The 25,826-nt window shown below is 39.4% G+C and overlaps 1 protein-coding gene across 6 annotated transcripts in view; it reads left to right on the top strand.

Annotated features, from left to right (window-relative positions):
• The window catches only part of MEP1B (meprin A subunit beta), a 46,026-nt gene extending 22,731 nt beyond the window's left edge, over positions 1–23,295 (top strand). For 4 of the 6 annotated variants that reach the window (XM_060310416.1, XM_060310417.1, XM_060310415.1 and 1 more), the window contains 10 exons: positions 7,101–7,218; positions 7,940–8,118; positions 9,875–10,093; positions 10,794–10,946; positions 12,279–12,494; positions 14,500–14,943; positions 16,450–16,629; positions 17,392–17,518; positions 18,143–18,347; positions 21,059–23,295. In XM_060310416.1, the coding sequence (XP_060166399.1) occupies positions 7,103–7,218; positions 7,940–8,118; positions 9,875–10,093; positions 10,794–10,946; positions 12,279–12,494; positions 14,500–14,943; positions 16,450–16,629; positions 17,392–17,518; positions 18,143–18,347; positions 21,059–21,073 (1,854 nt within the window). In that variant the 5' untranslated portion in view covers positions 7,101–7,102 and the 3' untranslated portion in view covers positions 21,074–23,295. Of the gene's footprint in view, positions 1–144; positions 224–7,100; positions 7,219–7,939; positions 8,119–9,874; positions 10,094–10,793; positions 10,947–12,278; positions 12,495–14,499; positions 14,944–16,449; positions 16,630–17,391; positions 17,519–18,142; positions 18,348–21,058 lie in introns of all 6 variants that reach the window. The other 2 variants (XM_030876492.2, XM_060310413.1) reach the window with 1 other exon arrangement.
• Positions 23,296–25,826: the final 2,531 nt, after the last annotated feature.

Genomic DNA, 25,826 nt, shown 5'->3' with positions numbered 1-25,826 from the left:
GTACATGCACGCACACACCCTGGCAATTTGTTTAGACTGGCTGGGAAAGCTTAAAACTTCCTTTCTTTCTAGATTAACTATTGATTGTTTCATAAATTTTTGACTGATACATTCAATAAATCCTTTCCCACTTAATTTTGACAGGTACAAGAAAGAAATTCCATCGTTGGAGAAAGTTATAGATGGCCTCATACTATTCCATATGTTCTAGACGATAGCTTGGGTTAGTATGCACTTTGGAGTGCCCACAACTAATGTATGTTCCTGACAGAATATGATGACAGTATTTCCAAGGGAAGACTCACATGGCCTTTAAGGGTTTTTTTCTTTGTTGTTTTGTGTGGCTAAGTACACTTTAAAAAAAATAAGCAAAATGAAAAATGAACAGAACCTAAATGATTTTGTCTGAAATATTTGCTGGGTTTTGACCAATAAAGGGATGAATTCAACCAATATTTATGGAGAGCCTACTCTGTATTGGTTGCTTGGGACATAGATTTTAGGGAGCTAGTCTTTATTTTAAATCAGTGGTTTCATATATGTTCAGACTTTACATATGAGTTTGAAACATGAAACAACCAACCAAACAAAACTTTAGGAACTGTCATTATTTTACTAATATTTTATTTGAACAATTGAGGAACTTAAACAACAAGAACCCACTATCATCTTTTATCATCTTTTTTGTTTATAAAATAAATAACGTTTTAATACTAAAAAGTCAGAAGAACCTAATCCAAAAGAAAGGACAGCTATTCTGTATTAGAAATTTATTGTAATGGAAAGCTCTAAACATGGTCCCCATTTAGTAAAAATGATATCCTTGACCAGCATCAGTTTAGGAACTGCCATTTGGGAAATTTTTCCTGAAATATCATACATTTCAATAGAGATTCAGATAAACCAAAAGCTAATTATAATAGAATGCAGTAAATGTAATGATTAGTGATATGTTCAAAATGTTATGGGAGCACACTGGAGGATGTTTAACTCAACCTAGATATAAAGGCATATGCATTAGGGAGCAGGTGAGCCTATGCAGTAGGGCTGCCATGAAGCTTGTGCAAGTTGTACACCACACATAGGTGCCTGGGGAGGGGGCACAAGTGGGACTGAAATTAAATTTGCATTATATTCATCATGAGCATTCATTTCTTTGCATGAAGTACTATTCATCCACCTGCCAAGCCAGCACTTGCAACATCTGCCCAGATGAGGTGCCCCTCCCTTTCTTTCTTTCTTTCAAGTATATTTGATTTACAATATTGTGTTAGTTTCTGGTGTACAGTGAGGTGGCCCTTTCTAACTCATAGAAAGGAACTATGGGGGCTAGTGCAGCCTCTGACAGCAAGGGAAGCGCGTTCTAGGCAGATGGATCACTATGTGCAAAGGCATGGGGAAAGGAAGAAAACCCCTGCTGGGAAGTAGGTTGAGCGCGGGGAGATAATGAAGTTGAACAGGTAGGCAGCTTCAGATTGGGAAGGACTTGAGTCTTCCCCATGTTAAAGAACGTGGTGTGTATACCAGTGGTAATGTGAAGCGGCTAAAGGTTTTAATTCAGAAGTGAGATTGTTATCACTCTGGTTGCAGTATAGAAGATGTATTATCAGTGGGACAGAAAGAGAGTAAGAAGATCTGTTAGACTCTTGAAGAAATTCAGGGAAAGATTAAAGTGTTTCTGAACCAAGACTCTCTCAGTGAGGATAGACAAGAGGGGATAATTCTAAGAGAGGCTTAGGAGACAATTAGATTTGGTGATTAGCTCCAAGAGATCAAGAAGAAGGTGAGTCTAGGGAAAGAAGTGCTAGTGTCCAAGATTATGTCTTAGACACCTGGGTGGATGGTAACACCTTTAACAAGAATAGGGAATATGTCTTGGAGAGGGTAGGATAGAGAAATGTGGTGGAAATTGGTTTTTGGCGTGTAGAATTTGAAATGCATCAGGCTCACTGTGGTGGAGATATCATATAATGGCTTGGTGTCTGATCTGGTCATTCAAGATAGAGAAATCTAACAGGGAGTTATTAAGGGTATAGGAGATGGTTGAAGCTATGGATATGGATGAGATTCTCACATAGTGCCTTGCATATAATGAGTACTTCATAGATAATGGATCTTATTGGATGACCCAGGAAGATTGTATTGTGTAAGAAGATGGCACAGAATGGAATTCAGCCTGGGAGAGCAACTTTTTGGCATTGATATAGATGGGAGATCTCATAGAGATTTTTTTTTTTTTTTTTTTTTTTTTGCGGTACGCGGGCCTCTCACTGTTGTGGCCTCTCCTGTTGCGGAGCACAGGCCCCGGACGCGCAGGCTCAGCGGCCATGTCTCACGGGCCCAGCTGCCCTGTGGCATGTGGGATCTTCCCGGACCGGGGCACAAAGCTGCGTCCCCTGCATCGGCAGGCGGACTCTCAACCACTGAGCCACCAGGGAAGCCCTGATAGAGATTTTTGAGAAGGGAAGAATGGCCATTAAACAGATGAAAAACCAAGAGTACAGTAGTAAAAGCCAAAGCAACAGTAATTAATAGGATTAGAAGCTATAAAGAGCTTGTGTAACATCAGGAGAGAATGATGTTCATTGGCTTTTGGAACTGGGGAAAATCGGAAACATTTTATTAAAATAAAAAAAATTTCGGCTTTATTGAGGTATAATTGACATAAGATACTTAAATTGTAACTGTGGTGATTGGACATAGGTATACATTGTGAAAGGATTCCCACATCGAGTTAACTAACACATCCATCACCTCACGTATTTCTCCTTTTTTTGTGTGTGAGAACATTTATGTTCTACTCTCTTAGCAAATTTCCATTATGCAATACAGTACTATCAACTATAGTCACCATGTTTTACATTAGATTCTCAGATCTTATTTATTTTACAGTTGAAAGTTTGTACCCTTTTACCAACCTCTCCTTATTTAAATATTTATTTTTGATTAAAAATTTTAAAATACTTTTGTTTCAAAATCATATATATGTATGTGTATAATACATATACATACATATATACACATATATATGTATGTATGTATAGCTTAAAAACGTTATTCTCCTGTGTTCCGTGAAAGATCAGTGAGCTTTAATTTGACTGTATCTCTTAGGCTATTTTTGCCATGTATTTTAACCAAAGTTATCCTAACCTTATGAGCTTTATGTACCTGTTTCTTTTTTTAAAATTTTTTGCTTTTTTAAAATTGAAATATAGTTGATGTACAATATTATATGTTACAGGTATACAATATAGTGATTCACAATTTTTACAGGTTATACTACATTTATGCTTATTATAAAATATTGGCTATATTCCCCATGTTGTACAATAGATCCTTGTAGCTTATTTTATACCTAATAGTTTGTACCTCTTAGTCCCCTACCCCATCTTGCCCCTCCTCCCTTCCCTCTCCCCACTGGTAACCACTAATTTGTTCTCTATATCTGTAAGTCTGTTTTTTTTTTTGTTATATTCACTAGTTTCTCCTACTTTTTAGACTCCACATATAAGTAATATCATACAGTATTTGTCTTTGACTTATTTCACTTAGCATAATCCCCTCCAAGTCCATCCATGTTGCTACAAAAGGCAAAATTTCATTCTTTTTTATGGCTGAGTGGTACTCCATTGTGTATATACATATACCACATCTTCTTTATCCATTCATCTGTTGATGGACACTTAGGTTGCTTCCATATCTTGGCAATTGTCAGTAGTACTGCTATGAACATTTGGGGTGCATGCATCTTTTCAAATTAGTGTTTTTGTTTTTTTTGGATATATACTTAGGAATGGAATTGCTGGGTCATATGGTAGTTCTATTTTTAGTCTTTTGAGAAAACTCCAAACTATTTTCCATATGAAATGCTGCCAGTAGGGCTTTAGTCTTTTAGCTTAAGCCTCAGGTATTATCTGGCTGTTAAGATGCAACTCACCTGAAAGGGGTAGAACTTGAAGCAACGGTGTATAGCTTCCTGTGAGTGAGTTACAGTTGCTTGCCTGAGTGCCAGATTTGAAGTGAGTGGTAAGGGGAAGTAGGGAGAGGAGGAAAGGGGTAAAAGGTGGGAATAGAAATGAAGACCAAGGTGCTAGGAGCAGGAAGGGGCTAACAAGGGGAAGATAATTCTAAACAGCTGCTTGCTTAACTCCTAGGCTTGTCTGGGACCTGCCTTGTCCTTCGGAGCCTGGGGATTTAGGTAACAGGATCCCTGGTGGAGCTCTTCTGCATCAGTAATGCAAAGTGAATTAAAGCCCTTGGTAAATAAAGGCACAGGGTAAATAAGGATCTTATCTTGGTAGAAAGCTATACTTTTTTACAAAACTTTCACATTTATTCCCTTATTTGAGTCTCCAAACAATTCAACGCAGGATAGAAACTATCCTTATTAAGCTTTATAAAAATCGAAGGCAAGCAAGCTCCTTTTACATTCAGTTCAAAAACAATCATGTGGTGGTTGGTATCATCATGCCTTATTTTAAGGAAGTGTTAGATCTGAAATAGTGACCCAAATGTGATACTTACAATACAGAAAATTTGGAAACAATTTAAATATTTGTCAATAGGAAGTTAGTTATGTATCTTACTGTCATATAATGTGGCCATTAAAATGGTAAAAACAATACTTACTGGGCTTCCCTGGTGGCGCAGTGGTTGAGAGTCCGCCTGCCGATGCAGGGGACACGGGTTCATGCCCCGGTCCGGGAAGATCCCACATGCCGCGGAGCGGCTGGGCCCGTGAGCCATGGCCGCTGAGCCTGCGCGTCTGGAGCCTGTGCTCCGCAACGGGAGAGGCCATAACAGTGAGAGGCCCGCATACCGCAAAAAAAAAAAAAAAAAAAAAAAAAAAACCCAAAAACACAATACTTACTGATGAAGGAAGATTTTAAGATATATTATTTAGTGAAAAAATAGTTTATAATATATTATGTAGGCTGTGACTTTATTTTTTATAAAAATATGTATATTATGTATGTACGTATTCATAAGAAAAAAGTATGATAAATGTGGTTGATTATTTCTGGGTAAGATTTTATAATTTCTTTCTTTTTGTTTATATTTGCTAACTTACAATGAACATGTATTATTTGTGTGATATTGTAAAAGGTTGAATTCTGAGTGCCTGTTATAGATTCATGGATTTTAGGTCCCACATGTATCTTGTTCTTTACTTTCACCTAGACAGAGGCTTTCTGAATAATGTCTTTAAATGTTTGTGCAATGGACATGTAAGAAGGTAGGAAGGAAATAAACATTGGATAAATGCTCACTTTACAGTAGTGCCCCCTTATGCTCGGGGCATATGTTCCGAGACCCCCAGTGGATGCCTGAAGCTGTGGGTAGTACCAAATCCTATATATAGCATGTTTTTTCCTATACTACATACCTATGATAAAGTTTAATTGATAAATTAGGCACAGGAAGAGATAGTAACTAATAAGAAAAGAGAACAATTTTAATACACTGTAATAAAAGTTAAGTGAATGTGGTCTCTCTCAAAATATTTTATTGTACTGTACTAACCCTTGTGATGATGTGAGATGATAAAATGCCTGCATCCTGAGATGAAATGAGGTGAATGACGTAGGCATTGTGATGTAACGTTAGGCTACTATTGACCTTCTGATGCCACATCAGAAGGAGGATCATCTGCTTCGGGTGATGCTGGGTCACTGACCCATGGTGATGTTGATGATTGGGTGTTGGGAGCAGATAATGGATGTCCAGGGTTGGGGAGTCCCTGGTGGGATGGAGCGGCATGGCACAAGGTTTCGTCAAGCTCTCAGAGTGGCGTGCAACTTAAAAATTATGAATTGCTTATTTCTGGAGTTTTCCATTTAATATTTTTGGATCTCGGTTAACTGCAGGTAACTGAAACTGCAGAAAGCAAAACTACAGTTAAAGGGAGACTACTGTACTTGGAACTTCACCTCTACTTTCTCTGCTATCCTCACAATATCCCTGTGAAGTTGATTTTAATTCCCCATTTAGCTGATCTGATGATAATACCAAAGCTCTAAGGGTAAATTAAATTGGCAAAGATTATGTATCAAAAATAAGTGGTGGGGCTTCCCTGGTGGTGCAGTGGTTGAGAGTCTGCCTGTCGATGCAGGGGACGCGGGTTCATGCCCCGGTCTGGGAAGATCCCACATGCCGCAGAGCGGCTGGGCCCGTGAGCCATGGCCGCTGAGCCTGCGCGTCTCGAGCCTGTGCTCCGCAACGGGAGAGGCCACAGCAGGGAGAGGCCTGCGTACCGCAAAATAAATAAATAAATAAATAATAAGTGGTGAGGATAGGAGAGAACTTAGCTGTGTCTTGTTCCAAAGTCCACACACCATCTTCTCTGCCATACTGTCTCCCACCTCCCGGCAGACACCATCCTTCACTTCACCGTACTTGACCCCAGCTGTGACTGTCTCTCCATATGCACCTGATATAGCTCCTTCCTCCGGGTTGCCCTCTGAGCTTCTTTTCCTGAACGTCTTTGCTGCTTTCACACCTCTGCCGTCTTTGAGCTCCATTCTATCTAACCTGTTAGCATCACTCAACTTGAAAGCAATGGTTCTTATTTGTGTTTTGGACCCGGAACTCACTTGCGAATCTTATGAATGCTCTCCCCAGAAAATGCACTTTGCAGAGATAGATATATAGAGATATAGGCGTAATTCTTTGTCTACTATTTCAACATATTCATGGTCCCTCTCATCTCAAGGTCCTCAGATTAAAAACTCTGCTGTGAGGCTTTAAATACATATTATAGCTTCTTAGATGAAGCATGTGACAGTGATTGTTCATTTTGGTTACCTGCGAACCAATGTATATGTTCTCTGAGGTAAGGAAATGCCCTTTTTGCTATTTGCACCTCTAATGACTCCAGGGAAATATATATGGGGTGAAAAAAAGCTACCTGAAGAACAACCAATTAATTGCATGTGATACTTGATTGGTGCTGTATACTAAGTTTTTAAAAAATAAAACACTAAATATTCATGGAGGGGCTAACTCACGATAAACAATATATTGCATGGCCTGTTTCCATGGTGAACTGTTCAATGGTGGTAATTTTAATAAGTTTATTTTTGTTTGTTTTCTTCCTTCAGAAATGAATGCCAGGGGAGTTATCCTCAATGCATTTGAACGCTATCGCCTAAAAACATGCATTGACTTCAAGCCTTGGTCTGGAGAACCCAACTATATATCAGTGTTCAAGGGCAGTGGGTAAGTTGAAGAGTTGGTCTTCTAAGTGCTCTGATGAGAACTGTTGTGGCTGGGGCATTACATCACAGCAGTTGCCCTTGACCCTAACCTTGGTGGGGGGGGTCGGGGGCTTCCATTGCTGTTTGCTGGATCTGTTTTCTTTAGCCATAAAAGAATATTTTCATACATGCAACCAGACTGCCAACGTTAAGACAAGGAAGGTGGGATCGCATGCCATCCACCCTATGACTCTGTGAACTTCAACCTGTTTGTCGTTTCTATACTCCTTATTTCTGCCTTCAAGTAAAACCCATCTGTATGCATGTACACATGTATATTTAAATTTATTTTAACCTAAGAACTCTTACTACTTCAGTTAAGAAGGTGATAGTTATTTGACTCAAGGTCAGCAGTTCTGAATGGTTGCTATATCTATAAAACCCTTATTCAAGGACCATCTGAAAAATTTTGAAATTGCCAGAAAAGATCAGGACTTGGCTGCCTGGAGGATGACTCAGTCCTTTTTAAACATTTGGTGTCACAGCCCAAGTTCCCCAAAGGTCATCTGGTCTGGAAGGCTTTTCATACCGTACTGGGGTTTTGAGAGAAATACATGGTGTCCAAACATAAGTGAAGGATCTAGGTGGGTACCTAAGTGCATTAGGCATTAGGGATTTTGCCTTAGGACCTCCACCTGCATCAATATAAAACCCTCTCCCCCTTCTGTAAACCCTCCTGTAAGCTGCTGGTCTTCAGTGGGAAATAGGCGCGTTGGGAAGCAAGAACTCTCCATCGGAAAGGGCTGTGACAGAATAGCAACAGTGCAACATGAGTTTCTCCACGCACTGGGATTCTGGCATGAACAGTCTCGGTCTGATCGGGATGACTATGTCAGCATAATTTGGGACAGAATCCTTTCAGGTACATTTATCTTGTTTTCTTACATTGTTTTTTAAGTTAAATACTGAATTTCTAAACATGTGCCCTCTTCTGCCATTGGTGCTGTCTATCAATAATGGGAAAACTCTGATGTTTTGATCTTACTTGATTTGGCTCTAATTCAATAGGAGTTGAAGTGCCTGAAGGTTTTTGGGGAACAGTATTCCAGAACCCCAGTTTGAGCTGGATGTGATCTTAGAAACCAGTGTTTCCCGAAGATTATTTTATGTAGTGCCATTGCACAATTTGTTCAGGGGGGTTGTGAGGAAAGGAATCTGATTTCCCAAAATTAATTTGGGAAATCCTAGGTTAAAAGAAATTAAACTTAGAGTTATTTACACTGCTGTACTGTTCAGTGTCTTTGCTAGACTAACATGAATTGTAAATCTCCAAGAGGAGCATTTCCCAAAATGACTTGATCATGCTTTTTTTTTTTTTTTGTGGAGCATTTGGATTTATTGTTCTTTTCTTAAAATTTTTTTTTATTTTTTTAACATCTTTATTGGAGTATAATTGCTTTACAATGGTGTGTTAGTTTCTGCTGTATAACAAAGTGAATCAGCTATACATATATCCCCATATCTCCTCCCTCCTGTGTTTCCCTCCCTCCCTCCCTGTCCCACCCCTCTAGGTGGTCACAAAGCACCGAGCTGATCTCCCAGATTTATTGTTCTTTGGAGCCCATGTTGGGAAACACTGCCAACAGCCTGAACTTTTCGTGACTTTGTGCTCAAAGTCAGAAAGGTTTTAATAACCCTGTCCGACTAGAACTCACATTTTCCGCAGTGACACTTAGTTTCCCCGTCCGTCCTGCCTCCATAGGGTATGGCGGGGGTGTGGGGGGGAGGGGGAGGGGAAGGATGGCATCGCTATCAAGTGAGGCCAGTGAGGGCTGCTCTGCGGTGAGGGCCCCTGACATCACAATTCTAACATCACATTACCTGCCCCTGGCCTCACCCCTACCCAGAGTCTGGGGGAAGGCACTGAAGCCAACTGAAAGATTTCTAGAACAAGAGAAGTGTTGAGCTTTAATCTATGGCCTCACTCTTTAAGATTTCCAATGTCTTATTTCTGTTAGAAACTTCTGCCTCGACTTGATAACTCATCTTTATGCTTTGTTGATCAAATCTACCTTGTTATGTCCGCAAAATCATTCGATTTCACATTGCAGTCAGTGGCCCATTGGTATGATGCTAAGCGGTCAGGAATCTTCTCTAAATGTATTTATTTACATACATCTACACGTGTTCCAGAAACTAAGAATAACTAAGATAACTAAGAAATCCCTGACGATGTCAATCCTTTCAATGACCACATTATCATTCCCAGGTCCTACCCCACCACACCTCCCAAAGTCCTCTTATTTTCGTCTCCATCCACTGAGGATACTCTACCTCTCCTCATTGCCAATGACCCTGAGTGTTTCAACAACACTTTTTAGAATCCTTCTTTCCATTAGCAGTTCTTAGAACCTTAGGCCAAATGCTAAAGTCCAACTTTGAGCTGAAATGAAACCTTAGATAAGTTCAGCATGACAGCTGGTATCACGATTCTAAGTTTGAATAGTCTATTCTAAGATAGGAATATATGAAACACTCTTGAAATACCATAGAGTGTCAGTTGTAGCCAAGGTTGCACTGTTTATTATAGTCTTTATTTCTAAGTTAACAGTCTTTGGAGTAAGATAAACTAAATTTTGTGAACATCAAGTAATTAAAGATTTTTATCTATCATTTAGGCAAAAAGAACAATTTTGAATCCTATGATGACCGACAAACAGACTCCCTGAATGTTCCCTATGATTACAGCTCAGTGATGCACTATAGTAAAACTGCATTCCAGAATGGATCAGAACCAACAATTGTGACAAGAATCCCAGACTTCATGGATGTGATCGGCCAACGAATGGATTTCAGTGACTCTGATATCTTAAAGCTGAATCAACTGTATAACTGCTGTATGTGACAGGTTCTTTGAAATGACTTCTCCTCCTCTCTGCTCTGTAGGAAAACATTCTGTTCTGTGCCATTTTGCCAAGCATTGATGGGTTTTCTGAAATTATAGTTAGATAATTGTTTGATAATAATAGTTTGATAGTTGAAGTTTGATATTCTGAAAGAAAGAAAACAAAACAAAACAGAATAGCCCCCAGATACCAGACTACAACATGGAAACAGCATTTTTCTTCTCACAAGCTCTGGGCTTTAGATATAAAAACAAACAGAGTCCTATAGCAGCATGAGCATGCCCCACTCAAGTTTTTGAAGCTGTTACTAATGCAAATGTGGACCAACTTGATATTGAAAACTCTTTTCAGCCCAAATGAGGTGTACAGTCATAATATAAATGGGATCAAATAATCCGGGTTGTGGTTTATTACTCTGAATAACTAGGGGAGTGTAGACTCAGGTTTCTATAATTAGTTAACCTGATAAACAAGACTTGGGGCAGGCAGCTTATACAGAACTACACAGTTGGTCAATTGTCTTGGTTTTGCAGATATCAAGAGATCTTGAAGCCACCATCACTCAGAATCAGTGACGAGTCCCCTTTAACATCATCCTAGAATTCCTAGTGCTTCAGGATAATCTCAGTTTTTACTACTTAGATTATCATGTTATATATGAGCGTCAATAATTGTCTTTTTGCTTTGGTAGCCTCTTCCTTGAGCTTTATGGAGTCGTGCGATTTTGAACTGGAAAATGTGTGTGGTATGATTCAAAGTTCAGAAGATAGTGCTGACTGGCAACGGGTCTCCCAGGTTCCCGAGGGGCCAGAGAGTGATCACTCCAACATGGGCCGGTGCAAAGGTAACAGGAGTGAGATACTTCCAGATTTTACTCTCAGTGGTTCTAGCCTCTTTCTTTGCTGTGAAATACTGGGATTTGAGTTCTTATTTTTATTAGAATTATTAATGATAGCCCACTCGTGCTGCTCAGGAATTGGTTCTGTGCCTTATAAGGATGTGGTTAATTTCTTTGCTTTTTACTGTCCGAGTTTGCTTTTTTTCCCCATGAGTCAGCGCTGGGCTCTGTGAAGCCTCTACCCATAGTATGTGCCCACAGCAAGAGGGGCTGCCCCTCCCCAAAAGGACTCTTTTCTCTGGAGCAGTGGGGTTGTTTTCTTGAAGCCTGAAGAATCCAAGAGAACTTCAGCGAACAGCACCAGGCTGTGAATTAATCAGTTTCAGAATTTCAGCTGGTTGTGATTACACGTTTCTGTTACAAAAATACTTTAAATGAAGGTAGAAAGTACAATTTATTTAATTTTACTCAGATGAGTATTCTTTTCCATTGAAATTTTGTTTTGAATCAAATAGTCATTTATTTGGCTACAAGCACCACATTTTTATTTATTTTCTCATTTCTGGCAGCAAATATGTAAAACTAGCCTTCAGAACCCAGGGCCATTGCTTGACAGCTCAGATGACCTGGGAAGGGGTAGAGATCTCTAAGAGCATGGAGGGGCTTTTCCTTTTTCTTTTTTGGGGGATTGGTGGGGACATGACAGATGTTGTTTAAAGGTGCAAACTTGTAACAAGTAGTAAAAACCCCTAGAGATCTAATGCCCAGCATAGTGAAAATAGGCAACAATATTGTATTATAATCGTCAAACTTGCTGAGACTAGACTTAATTATTCCCACCACCAAAAAGAAATGATATTATGTATTGTGATAGGAGTGCTAATTATTGCTACAATGACAATCAGATGCCAATATATTAATGTGTCAAATGAACATGTTGTGTACCTTAAATTTACACAATGGTACATGTCAAACATATTTCAATTAAAAAATATTTTTTAAATGTAGATTTGAATAGTGGATAGTGGTTCTACATAGATCAGTAGGAGGGAGGAAGGGAAGGGGCAGGTGGAGAGAGAGAGAGAAAGAGGGAGAGAGAGAGGCTAAACCAAACAGGTAACACTTTTTCCCATTTTTGAAAACTAACATGTGTAGTAAGAAAAAAGTGATCTAATGTTGCTTTTCTTCATAGACTGCCTGCTCCAAGAACTGCATTTAAATGCTCAAAACAGTGCCCTGCATACAGTGGGAACTAGGTGGAAATAGAGTGCCCGCGAGACACGCATTCCTGTATCCGGTATCTGTTTTCTCAGTTCTGCATTTTGTCCTCTTTAACAGGTTCTGGTTTCTTCATGCATTTCAACAGGAGCTCTGTAAATGAGGGGGCCACAGCAATGCTGGGAAGTAGAATACTATACCCTAAACGAGGATTTCAGTGCTTGCAATTTTTTTTATATAACAGTGGAAGTGAATATGACCAACTGAACATCTATGTCAGGGAATATTCTGCAGCCAGTGTGAACAGGACTCTGACCCTTGTGGAAGAAATAAAAGGTACACTATCACCATTCTTATTCTTGGGTTCAGAGTGAGTCAGTCTTAACCCTTTACTTAATGCAAAACCACTTACAACAGGGTAGGGGCTATGGACTTAGTACTTTTTTTTTGGACTTAGTACTTTTCAATGTAGAACTTGATCCTACTTGTTTTATGCAGTGGTTGGGAAGCTAAAATGAGAGTCCTTTCTGTGCTACAGAATATGTGACACTTAAGAAACTGTAGATCAGTCTCTGGCGCTGGGGAAGCCGTTCTTGGCAACTAATAAAAATATAATGGAAACTAGCTTAGGCAAAATGTGAAGAGTTACTGGCTCAACATAACTATATTGTAGAATGGAGAAGAGAGGAGCTGGCCTCAGGCAGGATGGGACCTGTCCCTGAACATGGTTGGGGACCTTTCCTGTTATCTCAGATGGGCTTTGTCTGTAAAACTGGTGCTTTGGCCGTTTCACTTCCCAGCTTACATTTTACCAAATGTACCATCAGACTAGAGAAGGGTCTCTTCCTCTAATTTCTAGCCTAGAAAAATAAATTCCAGCAAAGGATTCTAATTGTTATGACTTGAGTTAAATGCATCTTCTAGAGCAATTCTGAGTGGAGAGAGGGCAACACTGATTAGGCGGCCACCCTTCCTTCTAATCATGTGTCCGGGAGGTGGGTCACATTGACCACATATTAAAGCAGATGGTTCAGAAGGTCCGCTGAGGAAGGGAAGGGCTGTGGCCTGGCGGCTGTATTACTGTCTGCTCCACACAGTGACCTCTTGGTTTGAATGAATTGACTAAAACCTATTATAAAACTGATCCACATTATGTCATATGTCATGCCATTTTCCCCCTGTTTAACAGTGAAAAGCAATCTGAAACCTAGATGTTTTCCTATATGTATATGTATATACATATACATATATACACACATTATACATGTACATTTTATGTATCTAATGCATATATAAAAGATTATAAATAAGATTATTACACACATGTTTGATTATACATATATAATCCCTTGCATTAGCAATCTGTGGGTGTTATTATTGACAGATAATAGCACAAAATGTACTTAAGAAACCTGCTTAGGAGTCCAGAATTTAAACTGAAAGTACTGGTAAAAATGAAGTGGAGGCTCTCATGAAAGGTTTTTGTTCAATCTGGGGTCCTTCCACGGAGAATAGCATTTTCTGTAATTTGGATCTTTCTAACTTATTTTCAAGCAACATGTTTCTCATTAAGTGCCAATATATTTAAGTTTGAAGGCATTGAGTTAACTACTAGTTTGACATGAATTCCTGAGCTATTCTCTACCTGGGAGGCTTCTGAAAACTTTTAAATGGACTGCTTCTTATTTGGGTATGTGACATCAGAAAATAAGACAAGATGTCATACAATGTGCTGCTAGCTAGGGGTAGGAGTAATAGTGGAGGGGACGTGTAGTCTGGGAAGAAAGGAGATGGTACCAAATATCAGATATGTAACATCGAGTCAGTTGCAAGATGTGGGCTTTCTAGGGTTTGGTGAATTCATACTTAATACTGCCAAAGAGTTGACTAAAAATTTTGCATGTGAAGGAAGTATTCCAATCAAAGTATAAATAGATTAAAGGAGGCTTCGGATGAGTATCACAGGAATCTGGGGTACAAGTGTAGAGTATTGGGCTTGCTTGTCTGTTTAACTAACTGAATGGGAGGTAACTTGTAAGTTGGGCATGGAGTTCTCATGAGTTAGATGCTATCGTTTGCTCACCTGTCTCTGGGAAAGGGTGCTCTATCTAAGAATCAGCTAGATAAGCATCCAGATATTCCAGAGAGCTGCGCCATCCCCACAGAAATGCCTTGAAGTAACTGGGCCTGAGCTGGAGGCGTAAGAAAGCCATACCTCATACCCGCAGGAAGCAGTAGGTCTAGAAAGACCCTTTGTCCATGAAGGCTAGAACTCTAATGTCGATTTGCACGTGATTCATAGTCCTTTGTCCTCTTTGGAATAATAATGTCTCTTTTGCAGATGTACCCATCGGGAGCTGGCAGCTTTACCACGTAACACTGAAAGTGACCAACAAATTTAGAGTGGTATTTGGAGGCGTCAGAGGCGCTGGTGCCTCACGGGGTGGCCTGTCTATTGATGACATCAATCTTTCAGAAACACAGTGCCCTCATCATGTCTGGCATATAAGGAACTTCACACAGCTCATTGGCAGCCCCAGTGGATCTGTCTACAGTCCTTCATTTTATTCTTCTAAAGGCTATGCCTTTCAGATTCGCTTGAATCTAAGTAGTTTGCCTAATGTAGGAATGTATTTCCACTTGATCTCTGGAGCCAATGATGATCAATTAGAGTGGCCATGTCCTTGGCAACAAGTCACGATGACCATCTTGGATCAAAATCCTGACATTCGGCAGCGTATGTCCAACAAGCGGAGTATAACTACAGACCCATTTATGACCACCGGTTTGTGACTCATCTTTTTTATTGGTAATACACAATCACTGCTCTAGGAGGGATGGATGATTTGGGAAGGAGAGACTGCATAGCCAGGTAGCTAGGGAATTTTGAGCCCCAAATCTAAGGATCAGAAGATATTTAGGGGAAGGGCTTCAGCAGCTGTGGACAGAGTCTCCCAGGCAGGAGACTGTCAGAAATGTCAGCAAAGATGCCAACAAATTGAGAAGATATTGGCTATATTTTTGGAAACTGATGACAATACCTGAATTCCCAGGGTTGTACGAGGAGTGTTTTAGTTTTAGAATCCGACGCACCTGGATTCAATCCAAGGTTTGCTTCTCATTAGCTATGTAACCTGGAGCAGATAATCTCTTGAAACACCAGTGTCCTCAGAAGTAAAACTGGGACAGTAATAAAAACCCCACACATTTGTTAAAAATATCTCTACAGATCAAGTAGGGGAGTTTGTGGAAGGGCCTGGTATGGAGAGTCTCTCAGATGTTGAGTTCTCCTAACCCATGCTGTCCTGATCTTGCCTCTGAACTGTCAAAAACAGTTCAGCTTTTGTAATGGGGGTGGTTTTTGATCAGAACGAAGATGTCGAGTAGGTGCTCCGTAGTGTTGGGAAGGGTATGGGAATGGATTGCAACTTCTTATTAAAGAATTCTGGAGGACTTGCCAATGGTGACACCATCCCCCCTCTTTCTAGTCTGAAAGAGAAGCAGCACCCAGAAAGCAATGATCACATTTCTAATTGTAATAATCCTTTGCCCTCTGGGAACATAATAAAGTGAAAAATGGAATTGTGGCAAGGTGCATATTATTGCCAAATCTGAATTCTGTATATGAAAAGAAAGGACCTGAGTGACTTGGGGGAAAAAATATATATATATAATCTGATAGGAAAAAAAATAGTATTCACAAAGAGGTGTGGGGATTTGATGTTCAGAATTTCTTTACCTTTTTCCAAAACATTTCTCCCTGAATGATATTGAAAATGGCTCAAGGTTGGGTGGGTCACCACCTTTTCCCAGAAGCAGTGCTTCTCACTGTCTTCTACTCCTGAAGGACTTTACTCTGTTCGGTGAATAATTCAGTTACTGAGGTGAATTGTTCAGTGCTAATATTAAAAACTCTCTCAGTAACACATTGATTTAACTCAGCTAAAAGGACTACCTGTAACTCAGAAGGCCACTAAAGAATGATTCTAATGGGCAACGGAGTTTCTACACTGCTCGTTCAGTGGAAGTGTGACACCCCCATGTAGGAAGCTTTTGATACCTCTCCACTCATATTCCAGAATGTGCTCCTCTCTGCCATGTCATCTCATTTCTTTAGGACAGTCTAAATGAACAAACTCCAGTGACTTGGCAGGGCACACATTACAGGTCAATAGCATCACTGAATTATTTTGAGCTCTGTCCTAATTGTGCTTCACGTTGCCTGTGCTTTCCTACACCAAAAGCTATGATGATGCTAAACACAACCCATTAATATAAATTGCTTTTTCAGGTAATGGAGACTATTTTTGGGACAGGCCTTCCAAAGTGGGAGTACAAGATTTTTTCCCTAATGGAACTCAGTTTCAAAGAGGTAGGGGCTATGGATACAGTGTCTTTATGACCCATGAGAGGCTGAAAAGCAGAGATTTTATGAAAGGAGATGCTGTTTATATCCTCCTGACAGTGGAAGGTATGTCAATAAAAGTAGTTTTATCTAAGCTGCTTTTTTTTTGTGGTCATTGATTGTTTACTGTGTTTTTCTGGATTCCGTGTTTAGATATATTAGAGACGTGGGAGGGAATGGACATGAGTGAGATTTTTTTTAGTATGAATCATTAACAATATGAAAATAATTTAAATGAAAACAGGGACAGTTCCAGGATAAAGAACTTAATTAACACTGCCTGGAGCAATAGTGGAAAGCTTTAGTCCAGAACACTTCTTTAGAAATAAGCTGAAGTATAGCCATTATACCCTAGAATTTAACTCTAGGATTCCAGAAGTAAAAATATCCCAGAAACACATAAAATTAGAGTGGAAATGATCTGGCTTTATTGTATCTTTCAGATATGTATACATACATATATAGAGATGTGTGCACACACACATATATCTCGTCAGTAATAGCATTAATCTATTGTCTTCTAAAATTTCTCAGCCATGGCAGCCAATAATTACATTTCCCAGGAATACTGTTGGTTTCCATGCCAAGGCCCAGGCAAGCATGTGTTCAGTTGTAGTCCCGCAGTCTGGTTCAGCTTCCCTTTGTGTCTAGATTTCAGCCTGCCTGTTTATTTTTTCACTGCCTATAAATGTTACTGAATGGTGCTTCAAGAGTACCTGAATTTCTCACAAACCTGAAGCCTGAACATTTTATTTTGAAACTTAAAGATCAAATGCTTGTTAAACCCCAAACTGATTTCCCTCCATGCTCTCCTCTCACCCTCCTTAGACATATCCCACCTTAATACTACACAAAATGAGCCAATCCCGACCTTGGGCGTCAATGACCTTTGCACAAACTTTAAATGTGAGAATGATGGCGTTTGCATTCTCCATAATGGCAAAGCTGAGTGCAGGTAAGGATACAATCTACCCATTCTTTTGTTACATATTTTTTCATTCCCACAATGTAGGATTCATATGATATTTCATATGAATGAAATCAGTTGATTCTCATCTCAAAACCGTTCATAAGATATTTATCTTTTGCGCTCCATTTGGGACTTTGTGTTGCCAGCAGAACGACAGAATTATTTATGCAAAGGTAGCACGTTATTCTAATTGCCTGAAACAGTCCTCATGAGTTACATATCTTATTAGGTCCTCACAACGGTCTGGTGTGGTTACTGTGACTGTCCTCGTTTCCTAGATGGAGATACCTAAATTCTAAGAAGAGCTTGGCCATGGTCATAGCTGGGATGTGGAGGGACTGGGACACCGAGAACTAAATTTTCTCCAGTACCTATGCTACCTTCCTTTCCCAGCTGGGAGCTGCTGTGTTAAGTTCCAGATTAGGAGTAATTCCATTGTTCCTTTCCTTTGGCCCTGCCTGTGCTAGTCTAACCAACCCTTCTAGTCCAGAATGGGTGACAAATAGTTCCATCTGCTAATGACCTGAGTGTTGACTCACACCTTCGATGGTGAAGATTTTCAGATTAAAATATCAACTCATAACTCTGAGTCACGTTCCGAACATGTAGGTGTCCGTCAGGGGAAGACTGGTGGTACATGGGAGAAAGGTGTGAAAAGAGAGGCTCAACTCGAGACACCATTGTGATTGCCGTGTCTTCCACTGTTGCTGTGTTTGCTGTGATGCTGGTCATCACCCTTGTCAGTGTCTACTGTACCAGGAAAAAGTATCATCAAGAGACAAGTTCAAAGACAGCAAATATGACTCTGGAAAATGTAAGTTGACTCTCATATTTGGTTATTCAAAACCTATTGATGGAATTATATAAAGACAAATTAGGACTTTTTATATATCCTAAAAAAAAATAATTTCTCTACTCCCTCTGCTGGGGACAACAGCTTTGAGACTATGGGTTCTTGTTATGTTCACTATAAAGCAACGGGTCTTAAATTGGGATCCATGGAGGGTTTTACGGGGGATTTTATTATCCTTCTGGAACTGTACCCAGAATTTTGTGTGGTTGTGCAGTTTTCTGGGGTGGGAGTCTGTGACCCTCCTGAAAGGCAAACTGATTTTGCCTACACATTTCAACCTTCCTGGCTAAGGGGAGAGGTGACCTGTAAGTGTCATCATTCTAAAGGTTGAGCTCAGGCTTGTAGGAAGGGAGTGCTAGGCACATTTGGGGCTTTTGCATTAAAGAAGTTTCCAAATGATTCTGGCTTCATGTGTGGTAACTAACTGTAAGGCAAGATTTTCAAGGAGAAGTTTTAAAGTCTTGCCTCAGAAGGTCTCTAGAATGGCAATACACTCTTGAAATTACCCTGGGGACTATTTGAGATGGATATTTGCACACAGGACGTTCACTGTGCGTGCTCTTGGGAACACCAGTGATGGAGTGAGGGAAGGTGGACCAGGCAGAGGGCAAGGTTGGATTGTGCTGTGGTTGCAGCTGAGGCCTCAGCATCCTCTGCAGGGAGCTCTGGAGCTGGGGTGGCCCTTAGAGTACCCTGAATTGAGGCAAGGGGGCCAGGCCATTGTACTCCCCACATCAACAGCCATTGGATTGGGGCTGTCCCTGGGGAGGGAGCAGAAAATTAAGCAAGGCAGCACCCTTTGGGGTAGGGCATGTCCTGCAGGAAAGCTTTCATTTGGAAGGGCAGGACTAACAGAGAACCCCAGCACCCACTACATACCCCAGTCATAGAGAGCACAGTTTCATATGCAGATTCCTATTCTCACTCACAAAAGAGCACTTCTAATGGAATAAAATCTGAACATCATTGAAAAGTGAAACTTAAAAATTCTTCCAGTTCTATTTCATTCAAAACAGGGTCTCTGAAAATTACTAGCAAAACTGAAGACAAAACACGCCCAATTAACACATCTCTGAAACCGAAAATACTGCAATTACCTTAAGCGTGAGGATATTTTCTTTAAAAAAATGATTATTCAAGACATGCTGTATTTAATTTAATTAATTAATTTTTTTGCGGTACGCGGGCCTCTCACTGTTGTGGCCTCTCCCGTTGCGGAGCACAAGCTCCGGACGCGCAGGCTCAGCGGCCATGGCTCACGGGCCTAGCCGCTCCGCAGCATGTGGGATCTTCCCGGACTGGGACACGAACCCGTGTCCCCTGCATTGGCAGGCGGACTCTCAACCACTGCGCCACCAGGGAAGCCTGACATGCTGTATTTTAAATTTTCGATTTCTTTTAGTAGACAAACTTATTTGTTTAAAGACACTTGTTTGTTAAAGACAATACATTTGTGAAGTTATTCAAAAGATGAACAATGGTAATGAACAGAAAGCAAATAGTTTTATTCTCATACACTGCTGTCATGTTTCCTCAACCTCAGGAAGATGTTTAAAGCTGGTCATAGGCAGTGGATCAATTACTTCACAAGCTTATTAGAAAACTACTTAAAATATATATAGGTTTGGGCTTCCCTGGTGGCGCAGTGGTTGAGAGTCCGCCTGCTGATGCAGGGGACACGGGTTCGTGCCCCGGTCCGCGAGGATCCCACATGCCGCGGAGCGGCTGGGCCCGTGAGCCATGGCCGCTGAGCCTGCACGTCCGGAGCCTGTGCTCCACAGCGGGAGAGGCCACAGCAGTGAGAGGCCCGCGTACCGCAAAAAAAAAAAAAAATATATATATATATATATATATATATATATATATATATTGTTGTTGTTGTTTGTTTTTTAAAACAGGTATTTCTAGCTTACTCTATGGCTCAAAATAAAAGGGACAGATCACTCAATGACCCAGTAGGTCAACCTGGTGGAAGCTGTGCCCACCAGCATGATCCTCTGGGCTAGTAGCGATGTACTCAGGGGCTGGAGTAGGAATGGTGGGGGAGTGGTTAGGGAGGAGAGGACCAGTTAGCTGGTGGATGGGACTGCCAGGATATTCCTCTGGAAACTGGTACATGTAAGTGCTATTATAAAGGCCGATTTGTCGACCTAAAATTGGAATTAAAGAAAATGATAAAACAAAGAGAAGAGAAAGAAGGAAGTTAATTCAATCAAGGAAAGAACTATTAGAGTATCAGGGACATGGTAGGGCCATTAAGTGGAAACACACACACACAGCCACCATATTATAAAAACAGAACTGTTTTGCCTCTGGGTCATTTAAACATGCCCAAGAGCAAGGAGTCAACTTACATTTTCCTTAGTCTAGGCATTTCTACAGTAAATTTACTGATAGCAGAAACTCCAGCTCTAGTTTAAATCTTAAATCAGAATGACCTTTTTCCTGAGACTGAAGTGTGTGCTCACCCTGATGTTTTAGCATCTGAATAAAGTGGGATAGGCCAGAGCATGTTCCTGGAGACGAGCCTGGGGTCCCTTTGCCAGTTGGGAGGGATGCCAGGAGACTGCTCATGGTACTTCATTTAAACATTAGACTGTTTCATTGGATTCATTTCAATGAGAGTTTTTAAATTTAGAAATTAAGTGATCGATTGTTCTTCCCTCTTTTAGCAACATGCACTTTGAAGATTAACTCAGCAATACAGCCAACAAATGAAATGAAAAATTCTTCATGATGGTTTCACCTACAATGTATTATAACCACTTCACCTGCTACAGATGGATCTTCTCTGTACATAGCTGGATATACTACAAATCATTATTTTGGTAAAGGTCTAATTGGTGAAATGTTGCTTGTGTTTTTGTTTTTAAAGGAGGGGAGTAAGAAAATAAAAAATAAAAATAGATAAAGGTGGAGAAGAAATTCAGGCTGTTCTGGAAGCATAATATTGTCTATAAGACGGAGAGCAAGAACTGGGGGTAGCTTTCTAAATGACTGCCTTCTCTTTGAGGGCCAAGTGTGTTGGCCTCACAGGTGATTCCCTAGAAACCCACTGGAAACACCCTATGGGAATGATCTTCCATGTGGAATCTCAGCATTTCCATGCTGTCCTGTCCCGATGTAGGGAGGGACAGAGGGCAGCTCCTTTCTCCCTGGGGACATGTGCCCCCCACAGCTCTAAAACTGGCCACTCTCTTGTTTCCTTTATTATTATTATTATTACTGACCATGTTTACAGCTTGTGGGATTTTAGTTTCCCGACCAGGAATCAAAACCAGGACCTCAGCAGTGAGAGCGCAGAGTCCTAACCACTGGACCACCAGGGAATTCCCTTTCTTGTTTTCTGACTTAAGCCCCACAGTATGTGAGTCTGGTTTAGAATCTATTTGAACATACAACTACAATCAATAAGAACACTTTAAACTCCTAGAACAGTTCTCAGAGTTTTGGGTTTCAGGAGCCTTTATACTTTTAGAAATTATTGAGGGCCCCAAAGAGCTTTTGCATATGAATATTCCATTTATCAGTTCTTACCATACTAGACATTCAAATGAGGAAAATTGAAAACTATATCTTTGTTAATCCTTGAAAAATAACAAGCCCATACGTGTTAACATAAATACTATTTTCTTGAAAAATAACTGTATTTTCCAAAATAAAAGAAAATTTAGCAAAACGAGTGTGTGTTGTGTTACATTTTTTGCAAATCTCTAATATCTGGCTTAATAGAAAACAGCTGAATTCTTACATAAGTGTCTGCATTCAGTCTGTTGCAATATATTATTTTTGTAGAAGAATATAAAGCAGATCTAAACTTACACAGATATGTAGTTGGAAAAAGGAGGCATATTTGAATAGCTTTCCAAGTCATTACGGATATTCGTTTTGAATATCCTTTGTTAAAAGTGGACAAATGGTAATTTCTTAAATGTTAGATACAATTGGAATCTGAAAACATATCAATGAATTTTGGTACTCCATCCAGTAAATCTATTGGTCTATCTCATATTTTGAATGGATTTTCATCTATGCATGATTTTGTCATATCGTGCATTGATTATTTAGAAAATATTGGTTCACTGACTTATGTAGCTCTTACAACTTTTGGTACATTTCATCACACAGTATCAAAACATAACATTAATGTCACCACTCATCTCATTAAAAAAGTCTTTTAAGTCTTGGAAGTTAATGCTCATGGTGTCAGAAACAAATTTTCCAAAATGCTAATTTTTGCTTGAAAGCTTAAAGTTTATCATCGGCAATAAGTACTGTCCTCCTTGTATGACAGGTACATGACTTCATTGAACTTTTAAAATTCAAGTTTTATTTTGAGATCATTGTAGATTTACATGCAGTTGTTAGAAATAATACAGAGATCCCTGTGTACCCTTCACTTAGTTTCCCTCTACGGTGACAACTTGCAAAACTTTAGTGCAGTATCACAACCAGGATGTTGATATTGATACAAACTACAGAACAGTTTCATTACCACAAAAATCCATCAAATTGCCTTCATATAACCAAGTCCCTTTCTGTCTCGTTCCCACCTCCTGTTTAAACCATGGCAATCTGGGACTTCCCTGGCTGTCCAGTGGTTAAGACACCAGGCTTCCACTGCAGGGGGCACAGGTTGGATCCCTGGTTGGGGAACTAAGATCCTGCATGCCAAGCGAGTGGGGCGGGGGGGAAAAACAAAAAACCCTTGGCAATCATTAATCTGTTCTCTATTTTTATAGTTTTGTCATTTAAAAATGTTATATTAACGGAACCATGCAGTATAGAAATTTTCGGGATTGATTTTTTTTTTTAACTCGGCATAATTCTCTGTAATTCATCCAGGTTGTTGTGTGTACAATAATTTGTTCCTTTCTGACAGCTGAATAGAATTTCATGCCATGGATGCACCACAGTTTGTTTAATCATCCACTTGTTGCAGGACATTTGGGTTGTTTCCAGATTTTGGTTATTGCAAATAAAGCTGCTCTAAATATTCATGTACTGGTTTTCATATAGATATAACTCTGCATTTTTCTGGGATACATGCCCAGGAGAGCATTGCTGGGTCATATGGTAGTTGCATGTTTAGTTTTTTAAGAAACTGCTACTGATTTGCATTGTGCCTATACCATTTTACATTCCCACCAGCAGTGGTGATGCAGTTTCTCTGATCCTTACCAGCTTGGGTGTTATCACTTTTTTTTTCCTGATAGACTCCATTATTTAGAGTAGTTTTAGAGTCACAGCAAAACTGAGCAGAACTTAGAGAGATATCCCCTATACCCCTTGTGCCCACATACACACAAGCTTCTCCCACCATCAATATCCCCACCAGATAAATTTGTTATAATTGATGAATCTACATTGATACGTTATTATCACTGAAAGTCCATAGTTTACATTAGGATTCACTCTTGGTGTTCTACATTCTGTGGGTTTTGACAGGTGAATAATGACATGTATCCACTACAACAGTGTCCTGTAGAATAGTTTCACTGCCCTAAAAAATCCTCTGTGCTCTGCCTATTCACCCCTCTCCCTACCCACCCCTCCCCACAACCACTAATCTCTGTACTGTCTCCATGGTTTTGCCTTTTCCAGAACATCATTTAGTTGGAATCATATAGTAAGTCACCTTTTCAGATTGGCTTCTTTCACTTGTCACTATTTTTTTTTTTTTTTGGCCGTGCTGCATGGCTTGTGGGATCTTAGATTTTAGTTCCCTGACCAGGGATTGAACCCGGGCCTCAGCAGTGAAAGCACCGAGTCCTAACCACTGGACCACCAGGCAAGTCCCTTGTCACTATTTTTTATTTTAGCCATTCTGATTAAGTGTGTAGTGATATCTCATTGTGGTTTTAGTCTGCACTTCCCTAGTGATGCATGATACTGAACATCTTTTCATGTACTTATTTGCCATCTCTATATCATCTTCCGTGGACTATCTCTTTACATCTTTTACTCATGCTCTAAATGGATTTTTTGCTCTTATACCATTGCGTTTTGAGACTTTTAAATATATTCTAGATCTGTCCCTTTGTTGAATGTACGGTTTGGAAACATATTTTGCCACTCTGCAGCGTGTCTTTTCATTCTCCTAAAAGGATATTTTGCAGAGCAAAAGCTTTTAATTTTGATAAAGTCCAATTTATCAGTTTTTCCTTTTAGTGGATTGTGTTTTTGGTATACCCAAGTCTCAGAACTCTTTGTCTAGCCCTAGATCCTGAATATTTTCTCCTGTTTAAAAAGATGTTTTATATATTTTTTGTTTTATATTTAACGCAGTGATACATTTTGAGTTAATTTTTATAAAAGGTTTGAGGTTTAGGTTGAGTTAATTTTTTGGCTGTGGATGTTCGATTGCTCTAGGCATTGTTTGTTGAAAAGGCTACAGTTCCTCTATTGAATTGTATTACATTTTATATATATATATAATTATAAATAATTTATATATAATGTAACAATTTTTAACTTATAATTATATATCTAATGTAATACCTAGAGAGCCACTATAAAAGCTGTGCAAAGGGACACTAAAAATCATATATAACGTATTAAACTATATATATGTTATATATTACATTATATATGTATATAAAATCATAGTCTTCATTCAATTTTGAAAAAATATCTGCCAGATAACTAAGTCTGAATGACCATTATTTATCCTTTAAGTGTTTTTTTAAAGTAAAAATGGTATTCTTTGAAAAAAGTTGCTAATTCATCTAACTCAAAAATCTTACAGGCGCTTTTCCTTAAGATAATCATTGTACTTCATCATGCGGCAGAAGTGCTTTATTAGTACGTTCCATTGGATCACGCAGAATATAAAAAAGATGTATGCTCAAGGTTTGAGATTTTGTACAGTTAATAACGGTTACTGCTTCATTAAGGATATTCTTAAGTAAAATTGGCTTTAAAATTATTTACTCATTTATTTATTTACTGCAAGTGTGTAACAGTGAAGATTACAATGACTATTAGTTCAGTTTGGCACCACTGCCTTGATTTGGGCTAAGATACCAGCAGTTCTATCCATCATTACTTTTTATTTTCCAATTTTTTTATTGTGTTAAAAATTTTTTAACTATAAAATTCACCATTTTAACCATTTTGAAGTGGCATTTAGTACATCACAGTGTTATATAATCATCAGCACTATCCAGCGCTAGATTATTTTCATCACCCTAAAGAACATTCTGTATCCATTAAGCAGTTACTCCCCTTCCTCCTTGCCCCGCCTTGAAGCCCCTGGCAACCACTAATTTGCTTTCTGTCTTTATGGATTCGCCTATTCTGGACATTTTGTGTAACTAGAATCACATAATATGTAACATTTTATGTCTGGCTTCTTTCATTTAGCATAAGATTTTCAAGGTTCATCTACATTGTATCATACATCAGTACATCATTCCTTTTCACAGATGAATAATATTC

Source organism: Globicephala melas, chromosome 13, assembly GCF_963455315.2.
Source record: "Globicephala melas chromosome 13, mGloMel1.2, whole genome shotgun sequence".
Taxonomy (NCBI): Eukaryota; Metazoa; Chordata; class Mammalia; order Artiodactyla; family Delphinidae; genus Globicephala; species Globicephala melas.
This window is presented reverse-complemented; position numbering and strand designations above follow the sequence as displayed.